We start from the raw sequence: 20726 nt of genomic DNA on the forward strand, positions 1-20726 counted from the left end.
AACCCAACATTTTGAACTGTGAGAGGAAGAGATTACCAAGAGAGAAACCAACGAAACACAGAGAGCATGCCACTCCAGACAAAAAGGATACAGCTAAGATTTTAACCCAAAACATGTAAAGCAGTAGTATTACTGTAGGAACCACTGAGCCATAAATCTGCTCATTTGCTTCCACAACAAAGACAGACCAACAGACAGAGCAGAAATTCTAGGATGGAACACATGTATTCTTTAAAAGGGATTGAATGCACTGCAGACTTCAGCAAACACAAACACCTGGAAGGTCATGGAGGACAACCTAAGTGGATGCTTGCAGAATTCTTTACTCGGTGATGAATATAAATCCTTTCACAACTGCTCCTCAGGTCAAAAGCACTTGAGGGGGTCATCTTATCTTTGTGAAAGTCTTAAACCCAGAGACACCCTCAAGATTTTACACTAACTTCATTCAGGCGGTTGCCAGACATTGCAAACCACTGCTTTAACACCGCAGACTCAAAAAATGACAAATTGCTCTTTGCCATTTAAAAATATTACCGTATTTTTCGGACTATAAGTCGCTGTTTTTTTCATAGTTTGGCCGGGGGTGCGACTTATACTCAGGAGCGACTTATGTGTGAAATTATTAACACATTACCGTAAAATATCAAATAATATTATTTAGCTCATTCACGTAAGAGACTAGACGTATAAGATTTCATGGGATTTAGCGATTAGGAGTGACAGATTGTTTGGTAAACGTATAGCATGTTCTATATGTTATAGTTATTTGAATGACTCTTACCATAATATGTTACGTTAACATACCAGGCACGTTCTCAGTTGGTTATTTATGCCTCATATAACGTACACTTATTCAGCTTGTTGTTCACTATTCTTTATTTGTTTTAAATTGCCTTTCAAATGTCTATTCTTGGTGTTGGGTTTTATCAAATACATTTCCCCAAAAAATGCGACTTAAACTCCAGTGCGACTTATATATGTTTTTTTTCCTTCTGTATTATGCATTTTCGGCCGGTGCGACATATACTCCGGCGCGACTTATACTCCGAAAAATACGGTATGTGTGACTTTGGCCACATTTAACGTAAGAAAATAACTTCCTGTGATTTATCACGTCATAAAACAGCAGAGTCTAAGTTCAATTAAATAAGCGTGTTTTTAATACGTCAGTTTCCTTTACATTTTTGGCACAACTTATATTAAAAATGTTACTCACTGCAAGTATGGTGCAGTGATGTTTTTTTTTTTAAATACAAAAAAGTACAAAGTAGTAAGAAATGACTAAGAGACAGAGTGGTGCCGCAGCTCACAAGATGAATTAGTTGGGTGATGCAGCTGGTAAAAAGAAAAACGTTTAGATAATATTGTGTGAAAAACAAAACAATAGAATGTACTACAAACAATGACAGTAGTTTTATGAAGTAATGTAATAATAATGTACAGCCTTTACTTAATTGCACATTAAAAAAATATATTTAAAAAATATATAATATATTGTATCATCATTATGCTGACGATACGCAAATCTATGTCCCTTTTAAAAATGAAAAGTGACACATGTTTAAAATCACTTTTAAATTGTCTTGAGGACATAAAAGCATGGTTGGCTGTAAACGTCTTAAACTTAAATGAGAACAAGACGGAAATCATTTTATTTGTCTCAAAAGTAAAACAGAATGCTCACCCCAGTGACCTGGACCCCTATTTATTTATATTTAAAACTCAGTCACAAATCTTGGTTTTAAGTTGGACAATGATTTTAAATTGGAACAGCAGATTAACTCCGTTGTACAATCCAGTTTTTATAATTTAAGACTTTTAGCAAAAATGTAATCAGTTTTATCTTTTAACGACTTTGAGCAGGTAATCCATGCCCAAATTGATGCTTTCATTCCATCAAGTTTGAACGACTGCAAGTCCCTCTACGTTGGAATGAACCAGGCCTCAATCGCTCGATTGCAGCTCGTCCAAAATGCTGCTCTTCGCCTTTTAACTGGCACTAAAAACATGAAGACATTAGCCCCATTTTAGCATTTATTCACTGGCTCCCAGTTAATTGTATTACTCATTTTAAAGGGGAACATTATCACCATTTCAGAATTGTTAAAACCATTAAAAATCAGTTCCCAGTGGCTTATTATATTTTTCGAAGTTTTTTTCAAAATTTTACCCATCATGCAATATCCCTAAAAAAAGCTTCAAAGTGCCTGATTTTAACCATCGTTATATACACCCGTCCACTTTCCTGTGACGTCACATAGTGAAGTCAACACAAACAAACATGGCGGAAAGAACAGCAAGCTATAGCGACATTAGCTCGGATTCAGACTCGGATTTCAGCGGTTTAAGCGATTCAACAGATTACGAATGTATTGAAACGGATGGTTGTAGTGTGGAGGCAGGTAGCGAAAACGAAATTGAAGAAGAAACTGAAGCTATTGAGCCATATCGGTTTGAACCGTATGCAAGCGAAACCGACGAAAACGACACGACAGCCAGCGACACGGGAGAAAGCCAGGACGAATTCGGTGATCGCCTTCTAACCAACGATTGGTATGTGTTTGTTTGGCATTAAAGGAAACTAACAACTATGAACTAGGTTTACAGCATATGAAATACATTTGGCAACAACATGCACTTTGAGAGTGCAGACAACCCAGTTTTCATCAATTAATATATTCTGTAGACATACCCTCATGTCAGCAGGCCAGGGAAGCTAGGGTCGATATTCTTCTCTTGATCATCTTTGGGACGGTGTGAGCCAAGACATCCAGGGGGTTTAGCTCGCTCGTCTGCGGGAACAAACTGCCGCCATTGCTTGCCGTGCTAGCGAGGTCCTTTGTCCCTGAATTGCTCACACACTCCGGCAGATTCAATGGGGGTCTGGCGGCAGATTTCTTTGACTTTATCGTTGGAAATGCATCTGCTTTGAGTGTCGCAGGATATCCACACATTCTTGCCATCTCTGTCGTAGCATAGCTTTCGTCGGTAAAGTGTGCGGAACAAACGTCCAATTTCTTGCCACTTTCGCATCTTTGGGCCACTGGTGCAACTTGAATCCGTCCCTGTTCGTGTTGTTACACCCTCTGACAACACACCGACGAGGCATGATGTCTCCAAGGTACGGAAAACAGTCGAAAAAACGGAAAATAACAGAGCTGATTTGACTCGGTGTTTGAGAAAATGGCGGATTGCTTCCCGATGCGACGTCACATTGTGACGTCATCGCTCCGAGAGCGAATATTAGAAAGGCGTTTATTTCGCCAAAATTCACCCATTTAGAGTTCGGAAATCGGTTAAAAAAATATATGGTCTTTTTTCTGCAACATCAAGGTATATATTGACGCTTGCATAGGTCTGGTGATAATGTTCCCCTTTAAATATTATTGTTTATTTTAAATATCTCAATGGATTAGCGCCACAATATATGTCAGACCTTTTAAAAATGTACACCCCCACAAGGTCTCTGAGGTCTGCTAAACAGTTTCTTCTTGTCGTCCCAAAAACCCGTTTAAAATCCAGAGGGGATTGTGCATTTTCTGCTGTAGCTCCAAAACTTTGGAACGATATCTCTCTTGCTATTCGGACGGCTCTTCTTTATTGAGTTTTAAATCACGTCTTAAAACATGTTTTTACTCTTTGGCTTGTAAACCAGCATGAGAGTTGTGGGATTTTAGTCTATTTTATTTTCTTTAATGTATTTTATGTATTTATTATTTTATAGTTAAATGTTGTATATTACTGACTCTCCTTGTATGTATGTCTTAACTCCTGTGCAGCACTTTGTGGAACTTTTATTGTTTTTTTGAAATGTACTATATAAATTAAGTGGATTGGATTGGATTGGGGGCAGCACAGTGGTACAGGGGTTAGTGCATGTGCCTCACAATACGAAGGTCCTGAGTTCAATCCCGGGCTCAGGATCTTTCTGTGTGGAGTTTGCATGTTTTCCCCGTGACTGCGTGGGTTCCCTCCGGGTACTTTGGCTCCCTCCCACCTCCAAAGACATGCACCTGGGGATAGGTTGATTGGCAACACTAAATTGGCCCTTGTGTGTGAATGTGAGTGTGAATGTTGTCTGTCAATCTGTGTTGGTACTGCGATGAGGTGGCGACTTGTCCAGGGTGTACCCCACCTTCCGCCCGAATTCACCTGAGATAGGCTCCAGCACCCCCCACGACTCCGAACGGGACAAGCGGTAGAAAAAATGGATGGATTGGATTGAATTGAAAAGCTGACTTCTACTGTATCTCTTTCCAGCTGCTTCTACATCAAACACACCATCCATCAGCAGCCTCTCCATATTTTCATGGATAAATGTGGATGGTTTAAATGTTATTTTAATGTCCTTGGTTGGCTTTTATCAACTCATTGTGCTTCAGTTGTCACGTGGGGGTCGCATCTTACTGAGGGGTTCGTTCTCTCGGGATGCAGACGGACCACTCCGGACAAAGCATGCAGGTAGGAACATGATTTAATCTTCGTAAATCATAACACATACAAAAAACAGGAAGCTGCCGATCGCACGTGAAGCTAAGGTACAAACTTAGCACAGGAATCAAGAAACATAGAAACAAGAAATAACTCCTGTGCCTGTTGCATACAGCAAACAACGAAGCCAGACTGAGCGTGGCGAGAAAGGTGAATAAATAGCTCTCTGATTAGTGCTCGACAGCAGGTGAGCGTGCCAACTACTAACCAGAGGCAGGTGAACCTACCCTATATTTTAACTTTAGATTTATTCTCATATCAAACTCTTTTGGCTGTCTTTTTGACACTTACATCCGGCGCCCCCCTCCACACCCTGGATTATAAATAATGTAAATAATTCAATGTGATTATCTTGTGTGATGACTGTATTATGATGATAGTATATATCTGATAGTATATATCTGTATCATGAATCAATTTAAGTGGACCCCGACTTAAACAAGTTGAAAAACTTATTGGGGTGTTACCATTTAGTGGTCAATTGTACGGAATATGTACTTCACTGTGCAACCTACTAATAAAAGTCTCAATCAATCAATCAAAACACATAGAATCATCATACTGATGTGATTATATGCATCAAGTGTTCATTCAAGGCTGAGGCAAAATATCGAGATATATATTGTGTATCGCAATATGGCCTTAAAATATCGCAATATTAAAAAAAGGCCATATCGCCCAGCCCTAGTTTCAATGATGCCATTTCTGTTTGTCATGTATAATTTTGTCTATTTTGTGTTAATCCTTGAATAAACAGGTCAGTTTCTTGTTACCAACCATTGTGTATTATTCACACTCCCCTAATTCAGCTGGCTAGTTGTTATCAAGAGTACTAAAACCCTTTTCAACATGATTCTGACAACTAAGTAGGCTAAATAACTTTAAACTTTAATACATGCTCGGATAGGCCAGTATCGGTCAGTATCGGTATCGGATCGGAAATGCAAAAACAATATCGGTATCGGATCGGAAGTGCAAAAACCTGGATCGGGACATCCCTAGTGCAGACTAACAGTGCTATGCTTTAACTGCTTCCCAAGTCGGCTAATGTCATGTTTTTGATTATCCATCCATCCATTTTATACCGCTTATTCCCTTATGGGTCGCGGGGGGCGCTGGAGCCTATCTCAGCTACAATCGGTCGGAAGGCGGAGTACACCCTGGACAAGTCGGATGAATGCCATCCAATTCTTTTTCTCAGCACTCCCCTTCACACTTCTTTGTTCCCGCGCTTGGGAAACAAATATATGTCAATCTATATGCTAATGCTGGCGACTAAGACACCAGATTTTTAGTCAAATCTTAGAGGCTTCACTGTGGCTCGGAACCCCAACTTTTGCTTGCATGGAGCCTAACAACTAGAGATGCGCGGATAGGCAATTATTTCATCCGCAACTGCATCAGAAAGTCGTCAACCATCCGCAAGCCACCCGATCTAACATTTGATCAGAACCGCATCCGCCCGCACCCGCCCGTTGTTATATATCTAATATAGACGATGCAAGGCATTAGTGAGGTTATAAAGCTTTTGCCTGTTAAAGAAAGGAGACTGATCCAATGCAGCACAGACATTCGCGTGCCACGCTGTCACGACCCAGACGCACACCAGTGCGCAATCATATGGGAGCCGCGCTGAGCGCACCTCCAAGCGCGTCTCGCTGCCGGCCGGGTATATGGGCCCGACGCTCCAGCGCCATCCATTTTCAGGGCTAGTTGATTCGGCAGGTGGGTTGTTACACACTCCTTAGCGGGTTCCAACTTCCATGGCCACCGTCCTAGCTGCTGTCTATATCAACCAGGGTGAGCCCCACCCCTTTCGTGAGCGCACTGCGCGCGGAGTGACCCCTGTTACGCGCCCCCGGCAACAGGGGTGGCGGGCAGGTAAGCTGCGCGGGCGGAGCGCGCGGAGTGACCCCTGTTACGAGCCCCCGGCCACGAGGGTGGCGGGCAGGTAAGCTGCTTACCTGCTGCGCGTGACTCCGGCCGCGGCGAAGGCGGCCGAGGCGGGGTGTCAGTGCAGTGGGCGCGGTGGTGACCCTGGACGTGCGTCGGGCCCTTCTCGCGGATCGCCTCAGCTACGGCTCCCGGTGGGGCCCTCTCGGGGGAAGGGGCCTCGGTCCCGGACCCTGGCGAGGCGTACCTTCTCCGCTCCGTAAAAGTGTCCATCTCTTTTTTTTTTTTTTTTCTTCTGTTGTGGCATATGCAGCAGGTGCCTGCTCGTTTTTCGTATGTGGGTAACAACATTTAACTATGTATATATATTTCCGAATTGGTTTAACTGCCACCCGCCTGAATCTATTTAAAATCTAATTTTTTTTTATTTCAACCACCCGACCCGACCCGACCCGCGGATAAAATCTAATTTTTTTTTATTTCATCCGCCCGATCCGCGGATAATCCGCGGACTCCGCGGTTGTGCCCGCAAACCGGGCATCTCTAATAACAACTAACCAAGACCGCTGTGGCTTGTATAATACTGATGTTGACTTACCTGTGGTGAGACGCTCATCTGAGCCTCTGATCCATTAGTATGGGACTCTGTCTTGGAGTCGGCCCTTTTCAGCATCTGGGCCATACTCGCAGCACCGGCGTCTCTCTTTGCGACGGGTGGCTGTGAAAAACAAAATTACACAAACAGTCAAGTTGTGATTGAGAGTATAAATAATGACAAACTAATCACGTGGATGTGTTGCAATTCCAACAAAGTATGATTGATGAAGTGATGAAATGGTAGAGGCAATAAAAAGAACAGGTAACAGATCTGCAAATCAACTTGGACAAAACATTCATAAAACACACCAAAATAAAACATTGAAAGGCAGACAGGCAGGCAGGCAGGCAGGATGAATCCATGAGGAAATGCTGATGAAAGATGAAATCATTCATCTGACTACCTCATGATAAAGTCCCTCTTCAGGAAGTTTATCCTCTAAGGGAGATTTGTCCCTTGAACCCATGAGATGTGCTGAATAGAACTGGGACGTTTCCTCAAAGTCCTCCCGTCCGACTTCGGGCTGCCGCTCCTCTCCTGAATCGGACACGCCTTTCGCCGTGTCCTCAATGCAGGGGTGGAGATCCGTGATGACGGTGAAGTCGACCTCGGCCTCTAGGCTCGACGTGGAGCTGACTGTCATGCTGGAGCACTTGCGTTCAATTCCCAAATGAGGTTGCCTTATGCAGCCCATGGTGTCTTGCTGCTGTTCCTCTTCACTGGCTACAGCTGCCTGCAGCCTGCTGTCACTCAACTCCTTCTGGGAGGGGTACAGATAGTCGCCACTCTTAGATTACTGCAGACCCTTGGTAAAAATGTTATGATAATGGCATGGATGCAACTTTCATATTGGGCTTCACATTGACATAGTCACTGTAGATTCACTCACTTTACAGGATACTGTAAATATTATGTGAAGGACCATTGAAAGTGTGTGAATAATTGAATCCAAATTGCCGCCATGGCACATTAAGCTCAAACTCAATCGGTTTTGATTAAATAGAATGGTTATGAAAGTAATATCCCTCATAATGACATTAGCTACATTACTAAATCCTATAAGTTCAGGTTAAATTAATAGGACGACACACCAAGAATCAAGCACAAATAAAGGGATTTAATTCTAACTTCAGTAAACATTACAAATTAAATATTCCAGCAACAGATGAATACAAGACTTTTTAGTACCCACATTCAATTTAAGCTCATCTCGAAACGGCCACTGAACAGTCAATGAGAGGCAACACATTTAAGTCATTTTAGCCTCGGGAAAACGAGTCTGCAGAAATTGGAAATTCATGCAATTTCACCTTAAGTGGTAGCAATGAGGGGTGCAGTGAATGAGAATGGGTTTGAATACAAATGAACAACCTTGAAATTAGCGAACGGCTCATCATAAACAAAGGGAGCAGGGACGGGCTCCTGCAGGTGGAAGCAGAGGAGAGAGCAAATTTGAATAAGTTGAAGTTGACTTAGGCCCTCAAGCAGAACACAAATTTCTCATGAAGAGGACGCAAACATTCAAGGTTACTAGTGGATGAACACAAAGCAAACCGTCAGTTAGGTGAAGAAATGCACATGGAGCAAATCATTTTGCGTACAACCAACAGAAAAATTGAGCATGAATGAAAACCATTTCTATTAAAAAAATAAAAGAAACGCACTTCAAGGATAATAACCTGACTAATGAAGAACAATTGAGAAATATATTTCACTATTTCACAGACTGACAGGGATTGAAAGTGTGACGTATTAAAACGCAATACATTTCGGGTCATGCTGGCCTCTGAATAACTTATTACATAGAGAGATAGATAGATAGTATTTTATTGATTCCTTCAGGAGAGTTCCCTCAGGAAAATTAAAATTCCAGCAGCAGTGCACAGAATTGAGATATAATTTAAAAAGTAAATAATTGCTGAATGCAAGACTGTGCTGAAGTTGTGTTCTTTTCTTTAACATGTTAAAAACACGGAGTGAACGTGCGGTTTCATTACTGCAAAAATCGTCATAATCGCTTCAGGAAAAAACAAACAATTGTGAGATTGTTCTCAATTCCAGCGTGAGCTAATAGAGACGGCAAATCTCACTCAATCAAACATCACTTTTAACGTCATCGCAGAGCATTTTCAGACTGGTACGTCTGAATCAGAGCATGCTTTATTCAGTTTCACACATAGCATTGAGTAGGCTGATAGCGTTAGCAAAGCTAGCTGTGGGCTACAAATAACATTACTCTGGGGAAAAAGAATGTTTGTTTAGTTTTAGTCATAGGTACGTACAAAAATTAATCAGTATTATTTTCGGAGAAGTAGCGCAGTGATCATAGTATTTATAAGTAATAATGGACTGTACATACATTTTTTTTTTTTTTTTTTGAAAATGTAATTTTGTTTATAGATTATATGCAATCTGTTGTGTTCCAAAATTTTCTTCTTTTTTTTTTCTCAGTGTACATGAATGAAGGACTTGGACATTATCTGGACTGGACCTGGTTTAAAAAAAAAAAAACTTTAAACGAAGCTAATTTCATTTACAACCAGGTCTGGTGAAGATAAGGTCCTTTTTTCCTTTTTTTTTTTTTTTTTTTTTATAGATAAGATAAATAAATATTTTCTTGGATAAAAAGGAAAGTAAAACAATATACAAATAATTACATAAGGGAGAAAAAAGAAAAAAGTAATTAAATGAAAATGTTAGTGGACCAGCAGCACAAACAATCAAGTGTGCTTCAGGGACTGTGTTGTGTCCCTTGCAGAAGTGTTGTCCATGTTGTGGGAACCAGAATATTGGGTAGCAGAAAGAAACAACCCCTTTTGTGTGAGTGGGTGTGTATGAGTGTGAATGGGGGAGGGAGGGTTTTTGTTTTGGGTTGATGCACTAGTTCAGGGGTCGGCAACCCGCGGCTCTAGAGCCGCATGCGGCTCTTTAGCGCCTCCCTAGTGGCTCTCTGGAGCTTTTTCAGAAATGTATGAAAAATGGAAAAAGATGAGGGGGAAAAAAATCTATTTTTTGTTTTAATGTGGTTTCTGTAGGAGGACAAACATGACACAAACCTCCCTAATTGTTATAAAGCACACTGTTTATATTAAACATGCTTCACTGATTCGAGTATTTGGCGAGCGCCGTTTTGTCCTACTAATTTTGGCAGTCCTTGAACTCACCTTAGTTTGTTTACATGTATATCTTTCTGCGACTTTCTAGGACGTGTTTTATGCCACTTCTTTTTCTGTCTCATGTTGTCCACCAAACTTTTAACGTTGTGCATGAATCCACAAAGGTGAGTTTTGTTGATGTTATTGACTTGTGTGGAGTGCTAATCAGACATATTTGGTCACTGCATGACTGCGAGCTAATCGATGCTAACATGCTATTTAGGCTAGCTATATGTACATATTGCATAATTATGCCTCATTTGTAGCTATATTTGAGCTCATTTAGTTTCCTTTAAGTCATGTTAATTCAATGTATATCTCATGACACACTATCTGTATGTAATATGGCTTTTAATTTTTTGTGGCTCCAGACAGATTTGTTTTTGTAATTTTGGTCCAATAAGGCTCTTTCAACATTTTGGGTTGCCGACCCCTGCACTAGTTGAAAGTGTATCGTGTGTTTTTTTCTATGTTGATTTAATTTAAAAAAATAATAAATAAATAAATAAATAATGGAGTTGGGGGTTTTTTGAGGGGAAACCTGCTTATAAAATAAGGGTGAGCAACCTTACTCCATCTCGGACACATAAGAGATGAAAGTCGTAGATTACGCGCAAATTGATTGGAGGAGCATTCAAAAATTCTTCACCGGTATAAAAACTGACTTTTTTGACGAAATACATACAAGTTTGTCTTCGACAATGGCGTCAGCTTACTCAAAGCTTGCTTTCTCTCACATTACCGCGGGTACAGTACAGCCATGTAAACCTAAGCTTTGGCCGAACAAAAATGGGTACCGCCCCACAATGCATTGCGCAATCACACGTCCTTTCGAACCCTATTGTATGTCGCCTGTTAAAGTTGCCCAGGTAGTGCACTTCCTCTGTGATTATACGTCCATAAAGGTTATGACCAGTCGGTTTGCTGTATATATCCCACAGCAATGCTAGGTGTGGGGATGAAATACTAGTTCCATCCATCCATCCATCCATCCATCCATCTTCTTCCGCTTATCCGAGTTCGGGTCGCGGGGGCAGCAGCTTAAGCAGGGAAGCCCAGACTTCCCTCTCCCCAGCCACTTCGTCCAGCTCCTCCCGGGGGATCCCGAGGCGTTCCCAGGCCAGCCGGGAGAGATAGTCTTCCCAGCGTGTCCTGGGTCTTCCCCGTGGCCTCCTACCGGTCGGACGTGCCCGAAACACCTTCCTAGGGAGGCGTTCGGGTGGCATCCTGACCAGATGCCCGAACCACCTCATCTGGCTCCTCTCGATGTGGAGGAGCAGCGGCTTTACTTTGAGCTCCCCCCGAATGACAGAGCTTCTCACCCTATCTCTAAGGGAGAGCCCCGCCACTCGGCGGAGGAAACTCATTTCGGCCGCTTGTACCCGTGATCTTGTCCTTTCGGTCATGACCCAAAGCTCATGACCATAGGTGAGGATGGGAACGTAGATCGACCGGTAAATCGAGAGCTTTGCCTTCCGGCTCAGCTCCTTCTTCACCACAACGGATCGATACAGCGTCCGCATTACTGAAGACGCCGCACCGATCCGCCTGTCGATCTCACGATCCACTCTTTCCCCACTCGTGAACAAGACTCCGAGGTACTTGAACTCCTCCACTTGGGGCAAGACCTCCTCCCCAACCCGGAGATGGCACTCCACCCTTTTCCGGGAGAGAACCATGGACTCGGACTTGGAGGTGCTGATTCCCATTCCAGTCGCTTCACACTCGGCTGCGAACCGATCCAGCGAGAGCTGAAGATCTTGGCCAGAGTTCCATCCATCCATCCATTTTCTACCGCTTATTCCCTTTGAGGTCACGGGGGGTGCTGGAGCCTATCTCAGCTACAATCGGGCGGAAGGCGGGATACACCCTGGACTAGTCGCCACCTAATCGCAGGGCCAACACAGATAGACAGACAACATTCACACTCACATTCACACACTAGGGCCAATTTAGTGTTGCCAATCAACCTATCCCCAGGTGCATGTCTTTGGAGGTGGGAGGAAGCCGGAGTACCCGGAGGGAACCCACGCAGTCACGGGGAGAACATGCAAACTCCACACAGAAAGATCTCGAGGCCGGGATTGAACTCACGACTACTCAGGACCTTCGTATTGTGAGGCAGACGCACTAACCCCTCTGCAACACCAGGAAAGTTGGAGGGGCAGCACAGAAAGGCACACAGTCAATAGCAAGACCGTTATCTTCTCCTTTGTGCAAGGAGGTACAGTAGGGGCTCTGCCTACAAATTGACCTACATCAAGAAGTCTGTGAAAATGTTATGAGGTTTGATTGATTGAAACTTTTATTAGTAGATTGCACAGTACAGTACATATTCCGTACAATTGACCACTAAATGGTAACATCCGAACAAGTTTTTCAACTTGTCTAAGTCGGGGTCCACATTAATCAATTCAAGGTATGGCGTCAAAACAATGCCAAAATCCTCGCATGTAAAAACCACGCACGCGATGTGTTTCTTTGTATCTCTATGCATACGGTGTTCCACCCTTTTTTGGCACTGAATACACGACCTCTACAACTCCTCTCCTTTCTGATTGGTCACTTTAAAAGGTCTACGCCTCCTGGTCAGAGCCAATCAGAGGGAACTGTTTTCGTTGAATTGTGTACTATGAGGAATTGTATTTATAATATAACGTTTAGACAAAATAACTCATACTACCGTACTTTTCGGAGTATAAGTCGCACCGCCCGAAAATGCATAATAAAGAAGGAAAAAAACATATATAAGTCGCACTGGAGTATAAGTCGCATTTTTGGGGGAAATGTATTTGATAAAAGCCAACACCAAGAATAGACATTTGAAAGGCAATTTAAAATAAATAAAGAATAGTGAACAACAGGCTGAATAAGTGTATGTTATATGAGGCATAAATAACAAACTGAGAACGTGCCTGGTATGTTAACGTAACATATTATGGTAAGAGTCATTCAAATAACTATAACATATAGAACATGCTATACGTTTACCAAACAATCTGTCACTCCTAATCGCTAAATCCCATTAAATCTTATAGGTCTAGTCTCTTACGTGAATGAGCTAAATATTATTTGATATTTTACGCTAATGCATACCTGCCAACTACTCCGGTTTTCCCGTAATTAGTACGGTTTTCATCAACCTATTCCGGGTTACGGTTGCAGTGATAAAAAAAAAGGTTTTTCATTAATAAAAAAAAAAATTTTTTTTAAGTTTTATTCACGAAATCGCGTAACAACAATGCCAATCGACACTGCTTCCCGTAACTTCCTATCGAGCCATTCCGAATGCCATGCGCGAGGCTATTTATAGCACCGCTGCCAAGCACGAGGCCATTGTTTCCAAACGAGCGAACGATCATGGAATCAGCCGGAGAAAAATCGCAAACGAGTCTTAAACCGAAAAGAAAACTGCAGTCATTCCGTGAAGAATATTCAAAAGCCTATCCGGGAATAATTATCCGTTCCAAAAAGGGTGAAAACTACGCGAATTGCACCTTGTGCAGACAAGATTTTTCGATCGGACACGGAGGAATTAGCGATGTAAAAGACCACGTTGGGACAAAAAAACACAAGTCTAATGCCGTTGCTAGCGATACAAGTGGAAAACTTTCAACGTTTTTCGTCGCCCAAACAGATTCTTTGGATGTGATAAATGCCAAAGTTTTATTTACGGAGGCAATAATTGAGCAAACAAAAAGGTAATGACACCAATGTTATCTATTGGAATTGTTTAGTACTGTTATACTGTTAAAAGTGTTTATACTATTTATGCTTTCAAGTCCAAGTTGAAGAAATCTTGTTAAATGTTGACAGCATAACTACCAAAATACAGAAGTATGTCCTTAATATTTTTGCAGTGCTATTTCTGTTGAAAAGTTAAAATGATTACATTAGAGATGTGATGTGCCACTTTTCAAGTGTCTGATGGCTTAAATTAATTTTCATTAATTTTTCATATTTTGAATTCTTTTGAAAGGCTTACAAAAAAACTACATTTGAATTGTAATTCCATGCTATTGACAGGACTATTAATTTTAATGAAGTTAGCTTACCATGTTTACAGTATGATAATTGTGATAGAAATGTGAATTTTAGGCAAAGAATATTTTTTACAATTGAACAAGGCAGTAGATTATACAAGCTTGGACAGAAAGTTAATAATGACACCAATTTTTTTTTAATGGAATTGTTTAGTACTGTTTTACCATTTGTTTACTGTAAAAAGTGTTTATACTGTTTATACTTTCAATTAACAAATTGAAGTCTTGTGAAAGGTTGACAGGATAACTGGCATTAACTGTCAAAATAATTTCAAACTATTGAAGTTACCTTACAGAATAAACATGTTAATCAACCCATATGATTTTTGCTGTAATATTTTTGTTTTGAAGAGTCACTGTGACTGATAGAAAAGTGATGGTTTTAGCAACATTTTAACCTGTCTGAATGCTAATAATCATTTTGCGTCGGGGGGCGAAGGAACCCCCCACCTACCGGGGTCTGCGGCCCTTGGACCCTGGCTACTAGGTTTTTCTGATTTCAAAAGTTGGCAGGTATGCTAATGTGTTAATAATTTCACACATAAGTCGCTCCTGAGTATAAGTCGCACCCCCGGCCAAACTATGAAAAAAAACTGTGACTTATAGTCCGAAAAATACGGTAATCCTATTAAGCAAAGTGCTTTAAATAAAAAACAAACAATTTTGATCTCATTGGGATGGTATCACACTCGCGATAAATTAGCTACCTTTTGTAATATATGGTATACCTATACAGTATCTAAGACGCTACATTGCAACTACCTAGGGAGCATATTTTCAGAACAAGATGTTGTCAGTCGAAATAAGATATAATTAATGACATCCAGTTGTTAAAGAATGAGATTTTTGACATGTTCACATGACATCAAAAAAAATGGTAATGTCATCATTGTATAGGTTGTCATGTAAAACATCTATATTAGATGCCAAAATCCGCTCGCCCACTATTTGAGAAGAACTCCTAATAACCACAATATTGTGCTGCCTAGAATTTAAATTGAATATTTTACTGGTCAAAATTTGTAATGGTGTGATTCAAATATTCCCTTTATTTTTTTATTTTTTTTAGGGATGTATTCAGAATCTCAAGACTAAAATAACAAAATAAACAAAATAGCCATGCAATCTGTGCAATGAACTGATAAATATAAAGTAAGAATCATTCCATAAATCGCATTAATTGATTTGGTTGATGCTTGCCTGTGACGCTTCAAACCGATATACTCAAATAATGAACGAGGAAAACTGCCAGGTCTTTTTACTTGACCTTCAGTCCGGTGCCAAATGCATGCAAACTCTTTATGATATCAACGGTGGAATGAAGGCAGCAAATCTGACTGACACTGAGCTGTGGTTCTTTATGGTCACTGCCTGCTGGGCTTTCAACTGAGGAATTGGTGTGTTATTGGCTTTTTATCCAGGTGAGGAGCAAAAAATAAATGAATAGTCTACAGAATAAAACTTTTTGTAAAATCCTTTGATTCCATTTAACGTAGTTCCTCAGTGAACTGTAACAAAACCAATTCAACTTGTCACTCAACTGGATTGTTTCCTGTGACAAGTGAATGAATGTCAATGATTTTAACTTATTTTAGTTTTCTTTTTGGAATATGCAAATAGAATAAAATATGCAAATAAATAATGTGGTGATCCAGCTAGAAAATAACATGGAAAATGAAAGAAACTAGTCGAGCAATAAAATATGAGCCTTCTGCAGCGCAAACTTGAAAGACGAACACATAATTTGACAAAAAGATAAAAAGGAAAAATATTTCTTCAAACGGCAGTCATGCATAAAGTTATGCAGGACATTGGCACAGCTTGCAAGACTTAAGCAAGTCTTGTTGACGTCAACTCTTTAGAAGCATCAAAAGAGCATCATGGGTGAGGAAATTAAAAACTGAAAATGGAACTTATTGCGATGTACGAAAAAGATTTGACTGTTCGATGGACCACCAAGATGGACGTAAAGCATAGTTTCAACTGCTCTTCACAGACTCTAAAGATGGATGCACTAAAAGGCATTGCAAAAAAAGAGGGAAAAATACAAACGCCATGCAAGTCTAAAGCTCATGCGATGCTGTACTTCCAATGACCGAAAAGCAGATGCCAAGAGTTACCGAATGTCTCTTCTTGGCTGAATCCAGGCTCGGCTCTCTGACTGGATTTCGGCTGTTTCGTAGGATCAGCCCTGATTCTCGAGCCTTTTGGGTTTTCACTGGTGGTGCTGGAGGCATCGTTTTGGAAAGCGATGAGTTTTTTGAGGCAAACATCTGACTTTCTGAGGACTCTTTCCAGGACTGATAGCTATCATCAGAATGCTCTTGTTTAGTGATACTCTCCATATCGACTTCAAATGCTGAATGGAGGGTAGAGACGTCAGTCCAGTTGAGGTCTGAGGAGCCCTCTGGAGAGCCAACCGACCAGCGGTATTCTCTTCTTGTAGTCCTTGCTTGCTCAGCCTGTCCGGTCTTGTCTTGGTCATCCTTACACGCGATGCTCTTTGACCGCTCTGGCTTGAGAGGAACAATCCTGGTGATTTCTGACTGATGGCTGCCTGACAACCGGTGGAGAGACGTCCTTTGACGTCTGTCTCCCAGAAAACCTTCAATATCCTCTGCTCCAGAGTTACTTATCTTTCTCTCGTGAGTTTTGACCTGTCGTAATTTGACCTCTGCTAGCTCTTTATTGTCAATGAAGCCCTTTCCCCTTATCTTAATTACACCCTCGCTTTTAGTACCTGAAAATGAGCTACCATGTTCTACTTTTCCAGGTCCGTTTATTTCTGCTAGCCTTACCTTACTTTGTTCTGCATCTTGATTGCAATTATCCTGACTTTCTACTTCCTCTATGTTCTCTGTGATGTCTTCATAGGCACTGAAAGCCTCACTCTTTTCTGGTTCTCGATCAAGTCTCATCAACTCTTCCGCTGCTGGTTGACAATAATATCCTGCTTCAGATTTACTGTCTGACTCCTCGTCTTCGTCTGCAGAAGAATCGCTTCCTCCTTTCCCGGAGGCAAGCTCTGGAGGCATTCCCAGGTTTAAACTCTGTGGTCTCCTCTTTTTTCTCGGTCTTGAAGCCATGTATTCCTTCATCTGATGTGAGCCCGGTGCAGCGCTTAAGGCTTCAGATGGTTTGCTTGGAGATTTGTCTTCAGACAACACTGCATTTGCCAATAATTGAATCTCAAAACGACCTCTGTTAGTGGGCCGCTGCTCAGAGTGCAAAGCTACCTCTTTGGCAGATTTTGTTGATGGACATTCATCAATGTAGCTTTTCATTTCTTTTCTGTCAGACCCTGTCACCTCAATATGCATCATTTTGGCATTGTGTATCACTTTTTCCTGTTGTTTATTCTCCCAGGAGGAATCAGATGGAGGAGAGTTATTTTCTTTCACTTTCCAGTCATGTTCTTGATGACAACTGTCTTGTTTTTCAATCAATACCCACTCCTCAGAACCCTATGTTGGTATAAATTAAACACAGTTAGACAAATCGACAATACCTGCAACAGATAATAGAATCTCCATGATTGATGAAGATTTGCGAAACATGCATTTAGATTTATGTCCCCCATAAGAGCAGAGTTAGGGATTCCAACAGTTGTGATGTTATGAATGGTAAAACATCATCATGATAGAGGAAAATCGGAGAAATATTCAACCTCAGGTGAAGTCGCCAGATTCTTCTGGATGAACCCCTCTACAGACAGGCTGTTAATGGAGTCTGTTGCCACCGCTCGGCCCCCCAACTGGCCGGCAATAGGAAGTGAAAGAGATGGAAGAACAGCCATTAGTGCTTTGGCTGGGTTGAAGTATAGTAAACCAGACTTGCACAGAACAATTAAGTGCTAATAATACTAAAGAAACTGAAACAACTTTGACATGCAATGGGGAGTCCTTGACAACTTCCCAAACAACGATCCTAAATCATTTGCAAAGCAAATGGGAACTATTTTGCATGTCCGAAACAAATAAACCATCAACATATTATGTTACCCGACGCTCTCCAGTGGAATAACAAGACACAAAATAGATGACATTGCAAAAATTGTTAGATATTCTTTGGGGATAAACTCATTGTCTCATAATCTGCAAACATTTTCTGCTGATAAATCAAAATGACAGCAATACATTCAAAAAGCCCAAATGTGTTATAAGCGTGGTTCCAAAATATGATTTAAAGCTTGTAAAATTCAGGACAAAGACAAATCCTGTGTGGAAATCTGGAAATACTAATAAAAGTTTTTTTTGCAGTCAAGTACATCTAAATAGTGAAAATGTCAAACACATGTACAAATTACTATAAACAAAGTACAATAGTACCTTGGATTACGAGTGCTTCAGCTCACAAGTTTTTTAAGATATGAACTACGGGTGCACAAAAAATTCGATTCATATTCGACTCGCGATTGTTATTCATCCCAATTCTAAATTGATTTATAATTTTCAAAAAGTATTTATTTTTGCATTTTTTTATAAAAATAATCAGATTTCAAAAATACATTTTAGGCCATCTCCATGCAATCAGAAGGAGCTTTCTAGCCTGTAATCTGTTTTGAAAAGGTTTCATTATAATTATTATGCCAAATTGCGAGAATCGGTTTAAATCGAGAAGCAATTCAGATATTGAAATGTCACCCCGGGAATCGGATCAAATGTTGTCCAAAGTATCACACCCCTAAAAGATCTGTCTCTCAGATAATTGTTGTCCTTTAGGTTGGCATAGCAAATGTCACAATGAACCCTGTAAGATAAGACAAAAACACTCTGTGCCTCACTGGATAACTTGTTAGCTAACAGTTAGGAAGACAAAACTTTGGTTTTCCAACCATGGGTAAGAAGAAAGTGAGTGAGAAGGACAATGCTGATAAGAAGAAACGGATGATATTCATTGAAATAAATAAATAATAATCTAAAAAAACATCACTGAGCAAGCATGACATTATAATTGCATTACGTCATAAAACTACTGTAGTAATAATAGTTAGTAGTTTGTTTTTCTTATTTAAAAACATGTTATATGTTAAAATTGTGCTATTTTTCCATAGCTTACTAAATTGAATTTATTTTTGGAATATTTCTTACAAGTTCCATAGTACCTCAACTGGTAAGCTGAGGTACTACTGTAATTTGGTTGGTGCTACTACTTGCAAAGGGTTACACATTACAATGTCACATTTCAAGTCAAAAACCAGTCCAAAGTGTTGTGCAACACAGTCACGCTTGTCACTTGCATCCATTCATCATCCACTGATGACAGAGGAATCAGCAGCAGTTAGAATTTCACTGTCGGGCTCAAGGACACTTGAGAGACATTTCTGAGAAACTGTCCAGATCTTTCAAGTGGAGCACGGATTAGAATTTCTGATAAGGTACTTTATCGCAAAGACATATCAATATGAAACTGTACATTTGTAACAGTAACACACAATGTGGACAAAAGACTTTCACATCTTAATCATTCCATTTGTATGAAAAGTTGTGAAAACCTTAACATATTCAAAGACAATGAGAGAGAGAAGGATTTCTCAAGAGAGCTTCTTGAGAGTGGATAGACTAGAATATGAATACATGTTGACAGGGTGGGGAAAGATCTGAATTTGAGGTATTGACACTGTGTCACAAATGGTGTAAGGCCTCATCGCCACACTTATTTCAAACTCACAGCTTTTTTATCCGGCGTGCCGGGTGGCGAGCTTGCTGACAGACGCTTCTCACGGCTCATCAGCTTGCTGTTGGGCTCCCTCAGGGCTCGCTTCAGCTCATTGATACTGGCCTGGTGCTTTAGTAAGACATCCTTTGACTTATCCAGAAACTGGAGGGCATTAAGTGGGGGGGAGAAAGACAAAGAAGGGCAAAGAAGACAAGTTTAGATCAGAAGGACGTTTGTGGAGTGTCATGGCAGGATTTCAAAGCTTGCAATGTGGAGATTTGTGCTTGCACAAGGACCTTTGCAGAGTTTCCAAGTATGTATGAAAGATCTGTCCCAAGAGTTCAATATTTTGACAAGAATACATAGAGAGCCATTGTCCTCTACAGTCAGATCACGCGTTGTCTGTAGGGCCTAATTGTATTCCGAGTCTCGTCCTGCTCTATCACTGATAACAATACTGCTGGCCTTGTAAGCAGTGGTACAGGGTTCAAATCCCAGTCGTAAATGTGTCAGAAAGTACATTTATTTTCCCATGAGTTTGTTTCAGTACAAAACTTTGATCTAATGAATTTCAAGTTTGATTAAAAAAAGGATAAAAATGGTTTCACATAAACAAACATTGTGAATACCGTATTTTTCGGAGTATAAGTCGCTCCGGAGTATAAGTCTCACCGGCCGAAAATGCATAATAAAGAAGGAAAAAAAACATATATAAGTCGCACTGGAGTATAAGTCGCATTTTTTGGGGAAATTTATTTGATATAACCCGACACCAAGAATAGACATTTGAAAGGCAATTTAAAATAAATAAAGAATAGTGAACAACAGGCTGAATAAGTGTACGTTATATGAGGCATAAATAAGCAACTGAGAACGTGCCTGGTA

General features: G+C 40.6%; 1 protein-coding gene across 7 annotated transcripts in view; it reads right to left on the reverse strand.

Annotated features, from left to right (window-relative positions):
* LOC133571015 (band 4.1-like protein 1) overlaps window positions 1-20726 on the reverse strand; it is a 252318-nt gene that overhangs the window by 10812 nt on the left and 220780 nt on the right. For 4 of the 7 annotated variants that reach the window (XM_061923964.1, XM_061923963.1, XM_061923967.1 and 1 more), the window contains 6 exons: window positions 19854-20003; window positions 17851-17937; window positions 16304-17647; window positions 8357-8407; window positions 7389-7745; window positions 6986-7105 (listed from right to left, as the gene is read on the reverse strand). In XM_061923964.1, coding sequence (XP_061779948.1) covers window positions 6986-7105; window positions 7389-7745; window positions 8357-8407; window positions 16304-17647; window positions 17851-17937; window positions 19854-20003 — 2109 coding nt within the window. The remainder of the gene's footprint in view (window positions 1-6985; window positions 7106-7388; window positions 7746-8356; window positions 8408-16303; window positions 17648-17850; window positions 17938-19853; window positions 20004-20726) is intronic. The other 3 variants (XM_061923965.1, XM_061923970.1, XM_061923969.1) reach the window with 3 other exon arrangements.

Source organism: Nerophis lumbriciformis, linkage group LG28 (assembly GCF_033978685.3).
Source record: "Nerophis lumbriciformis linkage group LG28, RoL_Nlum_v2.1, whole genome shotgun sequence".
NCBI classification, from domain to species: domain Eukaryota; kingdom Metazoa; phylum Chordata; class Actinopteri; order Syngnathiformes; family Syngnathidae; genus Nerophis; species Nerophis lumbriciformis.